Raw genomic sequence first — 12,189 nt, 5'->3', positions numbered from 1 at the left:
GCATGGTACCAGAGCACCCTGTGCAGTATATTGCTCCCTCTGTTCCAAGCTGGTAAAGAACCGTTGATTTTCTCCCCAGCAGAGTACAACCATCGCCATGGATAACCTTGAAACAATAATTGATGGGGCAACCAACGACCCCCAAGAGTTGGTGATAAACACCGGAGTAGGTGTAGAGGTGGCGCACGACGGTAGACCGGAAGTGCGCAGTCCGATCGGCACGGACAATACTGGCGAAGTAATGGATACAGGGATGGAAGAGGACTTTAACCTCGACAGCATGTCGCTGGAAGGAGGACTCTCGGCTTCATCTCTGATCCTGAATTCGCCATCAGGGAATGCGGAAAGCGACGCGGATAACCTTCCCGATCCGGTGACGCTACCTGAAGTCAAGGGGCAACCTGGGACTTCCGGAGTTGTAGCCAAGCGTCTCTCCAAAGCGCAACGGCGACGGCAGAAGTGGTATCGGAGCAAGGGCTACTCAAAGGACGAAGCGGAGGAACTTGCCCTTCTGTCGGCCGGCCAGCCTAGCCAGCGGGACCTTGTCGTTACCAAAAGGCAACGATCCGCTGATACGGCGTCGCCGAACATCAGCAGCAAAGGTCCCACTAAAAAGAGACCACGCAGTCGAGCCTGCGCGGGTCCTTCGGCACCAAAACCATCCTCGGGGTGCACCTACAGGGAAATGGTGGATGCTTTCAGTGTAGCCATAACTACGGCTGATTATCCCGTTTCCCTGCTCACTACGGATCAGCTCCAGACTGTCCGCGCCGTTCTTCTGGATCAAATAGCTGACCAGGAGACTCCAGCCATTAGACCCAAGTTCAGGAGCTGCCAGTTCAAGAACGGCTACTTGATACTGGCTTGCTCTGACCAGAACACGGTCAAATGGCTGGAGCAAACGGCATCTACTCTCGTCCCGTGGGAAGGAGCACAACTACGGGCCTACGACACGAAGGACCTGCCGAAGGCTCACACCTTCATAGGGTACTTCCAGGACAGTGTCGGTACCACGGACGAGAAAATCCTGAGATTCCTCCAGAACCAGAACGACGGCTTTTCAACGCAAGCGTGGCAGATACGCCATCGCATTGTGCGTGGAAATACCGTGGAACTGTTAATGGAGGTTGACCAAAAGTCGGCAAGTCAGATCACTGAGCAGCGCTTTACGCTAAATTTTATGTTTGGCAAAGCACGCATGCGACAGGTTGGCAGAGGTCTGATCAACACAGGCGCAACAGTCTCTGCTGCAAAGTCGAGGAAGGTACGAGCGGAACTCCCTTCTGGGAGCGCCCCGCCACCACCAAGACAATGCAATCCTGCAACGTTGAGGGTGGAAAGTGCGGAACTTCCCACTGGAAGTGCCCCGCCGCCACCTAAACAATGCAATCCTGCGAAGACTAGGCGAGCGCCGCGAAAACCTCGCAAGAGGCGTACGCAGCAATCACCAGTCGATAGCAGACCTCAGAGGCTCAATCCGCCGTTAAGTGCGGGTCGGACATCTGTGGCCTGTCGCCTGCGGCAACCGAAGCCTGCCGGTGTGAGCGACCCAGCCGCTCAACTCAGCGAAAACGCTGCTGGTACCCGTTCGCCAAGGCTCGATCCAGTACTGGATCAAGCTGAAAACGGCAATCCTGCCTCCAAATGAGCAGCTTTCGCTGCATTCAGGTGAACCTCCACCATGCTAAGGGCGCGTCTAGTGTCCTATGCCGGAGGTTCACCAAAGAGCAGCTGAGTGCTGCTCTGATCCAGGAGCCATGGATCAACGATACCACGATCCTCGGTCTATCCGGCGCTAATGGTAAGTTGATCTATTGTAATACACAGTCCAAGCCTAGGACTGCCATTCTGTTAAATAAGAGAATAACATTTTCTCCAATTACAGAATTCATCCAACGCGACGTCGTTGCCATTACGGTGGTAGTCCCGACGACTAGAGGGAAGCAGGAGATAGTCGTTGCGTCCGCCTACTTTCCAGGGGACAAGGACGAAATACCACCGCCCGAGGTTGCTGAACTTGTGCGGTACTGCAGAGCAGTCAACAAGCCGTACGTGATAGGCTGTGACGCAAATGCGCACCACACGATATGGGGCAGCTCGGACACAAACAACAGGGGTGAGTACCTACTTGAATATCTTACTTCTAACGATGTCAATGTAATCAATGTAGGGAATGACCCCACCTTTATAAACGCTATCAGACAAGAGGTCCTAGACCTTACTCTATGTAGCGCCTCTATAGCTGAGAAAGTCAAAAATTGGCATGTCTCTGATGAACCAAGTTTATCAGACCACAGACATATCATTTTCGACATCGAGGCTAATCCTCTAAAGAGAGAACAATTCAGGAATCCGAGGAAAACCAATTGGAGTTCCTTTAGGGATCATCTGATTGCCTCACGTAATTCCTGTCACAATAATATACGAACTCCAGTTGAGCTGGATATCGCCGCTAGTGACCTGCAATGTAGGATCACAGACGTAAACACGCGAACAGTTTGCCGTGATGTGCCCTGGTGGAATGAGACGCTTAGCAATCTCCGTCGGAAGGCAAGGCGTCTGTTCAACAGGGCCAAAATCACGTCTAACTGGGAAGACTACAGAGCTTCCCTCACCAAATACAACGCTGAGCTACGCAAAGCCAAAAGGAAATCTCGAGTTAAATTTGGCGAAAGCATTCAAACTCTGCCAGAGGCTACGCGTCTGCAGAAAGCGATGTCCAAGGACCATTGCAATGGTCTAGGGCAATTGAAAAAAGAGGATGGGAGTCTCACTGTTACCACCAGGGAAACTCTGGAAGTTCTGATGAACACGCACTTCCCTGGTTCGACAGTGACCACTGGGCAAAACATAGGTGGGCAACAGTGGAATGGGTCATTACACAATGTGCCAAATGATTCGGTTCTACTTGCACGCCGATTGTTTACGGAGGCCTCGATCAATTGGGCACTCAGCTCTTTTGAACCAATGAAATCTCCAGGTCCGGATGGTATTCTACCCATTTTCTTACAAAAAACGGACGGTGTTATAATGTCCGAGCTCATCAACCTCTTTCGAGCCAGTTTCACTTTGGGGTATATCCCAGAGAATTGGCGGAAAGTAAGGGTTGTGTTCATACCTAAGGCTGGCAAAAAAGACAAAACCATTCCTAAGGCTTTCAGACCGATAAGTCTGACTTCAACGCTTCTTAAGCTGATGGAGAAAATCACGGATAACTATATCCGCAATGAGTTTTTAAAAAACTCTCCGTTACATGTAAATCAACATGCATACCAACACGGTAAATCTACGGAAACCGCACTGCACTGCTTAGTGACGTTAATTGAGAAATCGCTCAAATATCAAGAGACGGCACTTTGTGCTTTTCTTGATATTGAAGGCGCTTTCGATAACACGTCCTTTGCGTCAATCAATACGGCTCTCTGTCAAAAGAGAATCGACCACACTACAATGAGCTGGATTCAAGCAATGCTCTCGAGCAGACAAATTACAGCATCATTGGGAGATACGTCGGTCACGATTTCGGTGATCAAAGGATGTCCACAGGGAGGAGTTCTCTCCCCCCTGCTCTGGTCACTGGTGGCCGACGCACTCCTTCACAAGCTGTCACAGCTTGGTTATGAGACCATTGCTTACGCCGACGACGTTGTACTTATCGTCAGAGGAAAGTTTGACGCAGTACTGTCAAGTCGCTTGCAAGGAGCTCTAAACACCACCATGTTATGGTGCTCACAAGAGGGACTTAATGTAAATCCCACCAAAACAGTCGTTATACCATTCACTAGGCGAAGGAAACATACCATTACTCCGCCTATACTGAATGGTGTCAGACTGGGCTTCAGTAATGAAGTCAAACACCTCGGAATAATTCTCGATAAAAAACTGAACTGGGCTGCCCACCTAGATTATGCTGTTAAGAAAGCAACTTCGGCTATCTGGGCATGCAGGTCACTGTTTGGCAAAACCTGGGGATTGAAACCTCAACTAGCCTTCTGGTCATATACTACTATTGCACGGCCTAGGATAACCTATGCTGCAGTCGTATGGTGGCCAAAGGTGAATGAGGTGACAGCCCAAGCCAAACTAAACAAAGTTCAGCGCCTGGCCTGTCTTACAGTTACCAGTGCCATGCGTACAACACCTACTGCAGCCATGGAGGCAATGCTATGCTTACTGCCTTTGCATCTTCATGTGAAGAAGGAAGCAGAGCTCGGCGCACTACGGTTGCAAAGGAGTAAAACCATACTCGAAGGTGACCAAATCGGTCATCTTCGCATACTTCGGGAATTCAATCTGACACCCTTAGTAACTTCAGTCTCTGACTGCATGGAAGCCAGGCCCAATATGGACGTTCCATATGAGGTGATTGAAACAGATCGCTCAATGTGGAATAATGGAGGGCCAGATCTTCCATCTGGAACTATCTGTTTTTTTACAGATGGTTCAAAAATGGGGGCCTGCACAGGCTCCGGAGTCTACGGACCCGGCATCAGGGAAACTATCTCATTAGGAAAGTGGCCCACCGTTTTTCAAGCAGAAGTATATGCCATATACATCTGTGCGACAATATGCTTGAAACGCAAGTACAGGCATGCGAAAATCGGTATCTTCACGGACAGCCAAGCAGCACTACTGGCTCTCAAGTCCGCCAAATGCGTGTCCAAATTAGTTTGGGAGTGCAGCACAGCATTGAGGGAACTCTCCCGCCAAAACAAAGTTTTATTACTTTGGGTGCCCGGTCACTGCGGAATCGAGGGCAATGAATTTGCTGACAACCTAGCAAGACAAGGATCAGCTCAGCAATTTATTGGTCCTGAACCGTTTCTGGGCACCTCCACATCCGCCGTGAAAGGCGAACTGATGACATGGGAAAAGCTAGAAATAGCATCCCGTTGGAATCAAACACAGGGTTGTAGACAAGCTAAACAGTTTATCTACCCAAACCCTGCAGTAGCTAAAAAACTACTCCATTTAACTCGTAGTGAACTACGCACGATCACGGGACTCCTAACAGGACACAGCCCCGCTCTTTATCATTTAAAGAATATCGGCAAGGTATCATCTGACACCTGCCGCTTTTGTAACTCTGAACCTGAAAGTTCAGCGCATCTGCTCTGCTATTGCGGAGCTCTTGCATTATCAAGGCACAACTTCTTAGGAAGTTTCCTTCTTACTCCATACCAGGTATGGAGCCTAAATCCCAAAACGGTCATTGGCTTTATAAACCATGTAGTACCGAATTGGGGCACAGGATTACAACTATTCCGCTCAACTCCATCAATGGGTATGAGCGATCCGTAAACTGTGTACAGCAATCGGGGCCTGCCACAAAAGACGATCATTAAGACTGTCGCAGTGGCCTTTTAACCCAATGCCCTTCTGGCATACAAAAAAAAAAAAAAAAAAAAATCCTCAAAAGTTATAGTTGTTTTAAAAATTCTTCACAGTCATGTTATCGAACAATCAAAATGTACTTCGGATGCATAAACGCCATTTTTTTTATGTTGACAATCTCTTTCTAACAAGTTGAGTTACCAGCAATTTTTTCACCTATTTTCGAGTCGAAAATGAATGTAGACTCAAAATCATTTGACGCAATCAATAACACAAAAGCTTCCAAATAACTAACTTAAGTCTATTTTGTTCAATACCTTCGATTGGTGTCTTTTCAAAAGATCCCACTCATAATGGGCTGGTACCAAATGGCCAAAATACAAATGGTCGAATCACGAATGGCCGAAATCCAAATGGCCGAATTTTCTCGGAATGACTTTTTAGTCTATTTAATTAGTAAACACGAATTGACAAGCAGTTAACAATTAACTTTACTCAAACAAAAAATAAAATAAGCAACATATCTTTTTGTTGTTCTTTTGAGTACGAGTTGATCTGCCACCATTTGCCACCTTGGGAAATATTTAAGCTCAAAGTAGTACTATTTTTCATCAAAAATACTCAATATCTCCGAAACTTAAGAAAATCACGTATAATAATGTTCTACAAAAACGTTGATTTTAGTAAGATGAACAACTTTCTAAAACACTATAAACACGTAAAAGTTGACCAGAATAACTCAGAGGTTAAAAACTGTTTTGAAGGGTCTGTCCATGAATAACGCTTCATAGACAATTTCCATGAAGAGATACAAGTATGGTGTCTTTGACAAAGTTGTTTGTATTGATATTTACTACAACTTTGCCGAAAGTACTAAGCCTGTATCTCGAATATTCGAGAAATGTTTCTAACGACACTATATGCGATTTGAGAATGGGTAAAATCTCAACTCAAATCGGCTTTTCCCATTCATATTTGAAATCTTCATTTAGACTCTAGATCCGATGGAGAAAACAATAAATAAACAAACAAATAAAAAAAACTTCACGTTTCGGCGCTATATCAAATGATCACGTATTTCGCTGTTTGGACCACCCACTGTGCAATGATTACCGCCGTACCTGGTTCTAAGGAACTGGATAGCCAATAATGGAGGATTTCGAAGCCGACGCCGAGGTACATTCCTTGGTAATTTTATTGAAAAAAATACTAAACTATAGCAGTTCCCCGAATAAGGCGGTGGGAGGTGCTGTACGTCCTCGGTAATATCATAGTTGCCCATTAATCAATAAAGTTGGGTTTCGGTACATTGTTAGTGTCTAGTCAACTACCAAAAATCAACTTTATTGTTTAAGATACCGCGGAAATCGCGGTGGGCGTACAGGTACAGCACCTTCCATCGCCTTATTCGGGGGACAGCTGAAAATATGAAAATATACATCTGTTTTCTTGAAAATGTCTGGACTGATTTAACTGCACCAACTACCAACTGGAAAGTTTTATCGGCTGGAAGAATACTATTGAACAGAATTTAGATCAGATGTATGGTTCCGAAAATTTCGTATAAGAGTCGTATAAAGTGCTCAAGACATTATTGGCCACAGCTGAACATTTTTCGGAAATGTTTCGGATACCTCTACGAAGATCAGTTTCTGACTTGAAATAAAATACAACATGTGACATTACTAAGTACTAGGAGTATGTGCAGGAACACATTGGTCACACCCGGACACGTTCTGGGAGCGTTCCGGATACACTCAGGAAAGCAACCAGTGTTTGAGTTGAATCGAACTCCATTAGGCAACCCCACTATAGACTTAAAATAACAAATCTAAATAACGCGAATACTAGACACAACACTTATGGTTCTTACAAAAACATAAATACCTTATCCGCTAACCGGTTTCGGGTATGATGCTACCCATCATCAGAGCGGTGGTCGACTGGATACAAAGTAGTAATTTGCTGTTTACTACAGTTTCAACTTCGTCAGTTGAAAGAGCGGTGAGGTGATGAGAGCGTCATCCTCATTCATCAGGGGACGGTCCTCCGTACAGATGTACATCGACTCCCACGCAGTCAAATGAGAAGACTTTCTCACGTTTTTGAGCAGCTTTGCGTTTCCCCAATTAATATTATGTTTGGAGCAGATTGAGTGCATGGCTACACTGGAGTCGTTGGGCCGTTCGTTCTCCACTGCCTTTCTATGTTCCTTTAGACGAGTTTTGAATTTTCTCCGCGTTTGCCCGATGTACACCGCTGGGCAATCCTGGCACGGAATTTCATAAATTCCTGAGCGCTCGTCGGGCGGAACCTTGTCCTTTTGATTATTCAAAAGTTCCTGTAAGGTATTGCCGCTTTTGTGGACCACATGGAAACCATGCCGCTTAAGTAACTTTCTAATATGGTTTGTTACTTTCGGGTAAAACGGCAGGCTGATTCTTTGTACTTCTTCTCTTTCAGGCTGTAGTGTAGTGGTATCATGGCGCTGTTTTTTGCGGAGATGTTTGCGGATTATTTTATCCACAAACTTTTTGTCGTACCCGTTTAATTCAGCAGCTTTCTGGATCCTTTCCCTTTCCGCTGCAAAATCTTCCTGCTCCATGGGGATGTTGACTAGACGATGCGCCATAGAATGAAAAGCTGCTTGTTTTTGGGCCCCGAAGTGATTCGAGTCCGTAGTAATGTAACGGTCGGTAGACGTTGGTTTTCGAAAAATGCTGAACTTCAGGGTATTGTCTTCTTTCCTGGTAATCAGCAGGTCCAAAAACGGTAGTTTTCCCTCTACTTCCTGTTCCACCGTAAAATTGATCTTTTCGTGCTGTGAGTTCAGCCAATTCAGTGTTTGTGGCACGTAGCGTTCCTTCACTATGGCGTAAATGTCGTCTACGTATCGCTTCCATACGCGTGGGAAAAGTTTTTCACTTTGTAGCTTTTCCTCAAAGTCGCTCATAAACAATTCCGCCAAAAGGGGCGATATTTTACTACCCATGCTGAGGCCATGGATTTGCTTGTAGTATTTACCTCTGAATACAAAATAATTTTGATTCATGCATTGCTTTGCGACAGAAACATAGGCCTCTATATGATTGTGCGGTGCCCGGCTGCGCTCCAAATGGTATCGAAGACTTTGTAAAGCATCTGGTACTGGCACGCTTGGGAATAGGGAGCTGACATCAAACGACACCAAAATTTCTCCCCTTTTTACTTCAACATTCTCTAGTTGACTCGTGAATTCTATTGAATTTTTCACGCTCTTACCGTGTAAAACCGGGTATTTCTTCATTTCTTCGACTAGCCAAGCTGCCATTTTTTCTGTTGGTGTACAAATATTCGAAGAAATTGGTCGCATAGCTAGTGGGTTTTTGTGTAATTTAGGTAAACAGTACAGTGAAGCTACTCTCGGGTTTGGCACTAGGAACTTGCGATTTAAATTATCTTCTCCCATCAAGCGGGTCACTTCTTGACGTGTACAATTGGCTTCATCAATCATACTATTGAGGGGATCTTTTGGTTTACCGTTTTTAAATTTGCACTCTTCATACGGGCCTGAATTAATCATATCAAGAACGCGCGCATCGTAATTCTCCCTGTCCATGATCACTACGGCATTCCCTTTATCCGCACGAGCATACACTACATCGCGAGATTTTAATTTTCTAACTGAGCACCAGTCGTCAAAACGGGACGGCTGTTTGTTATTCCGTGGTTCTATGTGTAGAAGGGCACTTTTTATATCGTGACGCGCAGCTGATTTTGACGATATATCTTTAAATTGGATTGCACTTTCAATATTATTCACAATTTCAGCAAGGGGGGCGTGCCGTGGGGGGAGGGCAAACTTCAACCCTTTATTAAGCAGGTCGAGCTCTGCTTGTGTAAACTCAGTGGACGACAAATTTACTACGAAATTATCGATTGGTTGGGGAGACCCTTTTGTTTTTACAGGTTTACACTGGGATTGCGCAAGCGAGAGCAATTTTTTGTGATGCTTTTGCTTCATCTGTTGCACACGGTTAGTAAGGTTTCGGTGAACCTTACACAGCTCTCGCTGCCAGCAATTTTGGTTTTCTTCCACACACCTACGCGCGACACACTCAGCGGTGGAATGATAATCCACTTGCTGCAACAATTGCAGATGTAATGAGTAAAGCTGCTCTTCCACAACCGACAGCTCTTTGTGTTTGCACTTAATTTCTTCTTTTAACCAGATTTTTTCGGCACTTTTGATGGCTTTTACACTAGATTCACTCATGACCCCAGGTTTTATGGAAATAAACTTGGGCTTTAGGCCTCTTCTTTGGCAACGGGTAAGAAACGGGTAGAAACGGGTAGTTTCTTACCCGTTGCCAAAGAAGAGGCCTAAAGCCCAAGTTTATTTCCATAAAACCTGGGGTCATGAGTGAATCTAGTGTAAAAGCCATCAAAAGTGCCGAAAAAATCTGGTTAAAAGAAGAAATTAAGTGCAAACACAAAGAGCTGTCGGTTGTGGAAGAGCAGCTTTACTCATTACATCTGCAATTGTTGCAGCAAGTGGATTATCATTCCACCGCTGAGTGTGTCGCGCGTAGGTGTGTGGAAGAAAACCAAAATTGCTGGCAGCGAGAGCTGTGTAAGGTTCACCGAAACCTTACTAACCGTGTGCAACAGATGAAGCAAAAGCATCACAAAAAATTGCTCTCGCTTGCGCAATCCCAGTGTAAACCTGTAAAAACAAAAGGGTCTCCCCAACCAATCGATAATTTCGTAGTAAATTTGTCGTCCACTGAGTTTACACAAGCAGAGCTCGACCTGCTTAATAAAGGGTTGAAGTTTGCCCTCCCCCCACGGCACGCCCCCCTTGCTGAAATTGTGAATAATATTGAAAGTGCAATCCAATTTAAAGATATATCGTCAAAATCAGCTGCGCGTCACGATATAAAAAGTGCCCTTCTACACATAGAACCACGGAATAACAAACAGCCGTCCCGTTTTGACGACTGGTGCTCAGTTAGAAAATTAAAATCTCGCGATGTAGTGTATGCTCGTGCGGATAAAGGGAATGCCGTAGTGATCATGGACAGGGAGAATTACGATGCGCGCGTTCTTGATATGATTAATTCAGGCCCGTATGAAGAGTGCAAATTTAAAAACGGTAAACCAAAAGATCCCCTCAATAGTATGATTGATGAAGCCAATTGTACACGTCAAGAAGTGACCCGCTTGATGGGAGAAGATAATTTAAATCGCAAGTTCCTAGTGCCAAACCCGAGAGTAGCTTCACTGTACTGTTTACCTAAATTACACAAAAACCCACTAGCTATGCGACCAATTTCTTCGAATATTTGTACACCAACAGAAAAAATGGCAGCTTGGCTAGTCGAAGAAATGAAGAAATACCCGGTTTTACACGGTAAGAGCGTGAAAAATTCAATAGAATTCACGAGTCAACTAGAGAATGTTGAAGTAAAAAGGGGAGAAATTTTGGTGTCGTTTGATGTCAGCTCCCTATTCCCAAGCGTGCCAGTACCAGATGCTTTACAAAGTCTTCGATACCATTTGGAGCGCAGCCGGGCACCGCACAATCATATAGAGGCCTATGTTTCTGTCGCAAAGCAATGCATGAATCAAAATTATTTTGTATTCAGAGGTAAATACTACAAGCAAATCCATGGCCTCAGCATGGGTAGTAAAATATCGCCCCTTTTGGCGGAATTGTTTATGAGCGACTTTGAGGAAAAGCTACAAAGTGAAAAACTTTTCCCACGCGTATGGAAGCGATACGTAGACGACATTTACGCCATAGTGAAGGAACGCTACGTGCCACAAACACTGAATTGGCTGAACTCACAGCACGAAAAGATCAATTTTACGGTGGAACAGGAAGTAGAGGGAAAACTACCGTTTTTGGACCTGCTGATTACCAGGAAAGAAGACAATACCCTGAAGTTCAGCATTTTTCGAAAACCAACGTCTACCGACCGTTACATTACTACGGACTCGAATCACTTCGGGGCCCAAAAACAAGCAGCTTTTCATTCTATGGCGCATCGTCTAGTCAACATCCCCATGGAGCAGGAAGATTTTGCAGCGGAAAGGGAAAGGATCCAGAAAGCTGCTGAATTAAACGGGTACGACAAAAAGTTTGTGGATAAAATAATCCGCAAACATCTCCGCAAAAAACAGCGCCATGATACCACTACACTACAGCCTGAAAGAGAAGAAGTACAAAGAATCAGCCTGCCGTTTTACCCGAAAGTAACAAACCATATTAGAAAGTTACTTAAGCGGCATGGTTTCCATGTGGTCCACAAAAGCGGCAATACCTTACAGGAACTTTTGAATAATCAAAAGGACAAGGTTCCGCCCGACGAGCGCTCAGGAATTTATGAAATTCCGTGCCAGGATTGCCCAGCGGTGTACATCGGGCAAACGCGGAGAAAATTCAAAACTCGTCTAAAGGAACATAGAAAGGCAGTGGAGAACGAACGGCCCAACGACTCCAGTGTAGCCATGCACTCAATCTGCTCCAAACATAATATTAATTGGGGAAACGCAAAGCTGCTCAAAAACGTGAGAAAGTCTTCTCATTTGACTGCGTGGGAGTCGATGTACATCTGTACGGAGGACCGTCCCCTGATGAATGAGGATGACGCTCTCATCACCTCACCGCTCTTTCAACTGACGAAGTTGAAACTGTAGTAAACAGCAAATTACTACTTTGTATCCAGTCGACCACCGCTCTGATGATGGGTAGCATCATACCCGAAACCGGTTAGCGGATAAGGTATTTATGTTTTTGTAAGAACCATAAGTGTTGTGTCTAGTATTCGCGTTATTTAGTGTTCTTACGTTGCACATAAAATCAATATACAT

The 12,189-nt window shown here is 45.1% G+C and overlaps 2 protein-coding genes across 2 annotated transcripts; one reads left to right on the top strand and one right to left on the bottom strand.

Moving 5' to 3' along the window:
• Window positions 1-7,306: 7,306 nt before the first annotated feature.
• LOC128739265 (uncharacterized) lies at window positions 7,307-8,326 on the bottom strand. Its single transcript, XM_053834743.1, has one exon. The coding sequence runs from the start codon at window positions 8,324-8,326 to the stop codon at window positions 7,307-7,309; it is 1,020 nt and encodes a 339-aa protein (XP_053690718.1).
• A 2,669-nt stretch (window positions 8,327-10,995) lies between these two features.
• On the top strand, window positions 10,996-12,015 carry LOC128739264 (uncharacterized). Its single transcript, XM_053834742.1, has one exon. The coding sequence runs from the start codon at window positions 10,996-10,998 to the stop codon at window positions 12,013-12,015; it is 1,020 nt and encodes a 339-aa protein (XP_053690717.1).
• Window positions 12,016-12,189: the final 174 nt, after the last annotated feature.

This window comes from Sabethes cyaneus, chromosome 3 (genome assembly GCF_943734655.1).
Source record: "Sabethes cyaneus chromosome 3, idSabCyanKW18_F2, whole genome shotgun sequence".
Lineage (NCBI taxonomy): Eukaryota > Metazoa > Arthropoda > Insecta > Diptera > Culicidae > Sabethes > Sabethes cyaneus.
The sequence above is the reverse complement of the archived record's forward strand: the minus strand, read 5'-3'. Positions and strand labels throughout refer to the sequence as shown.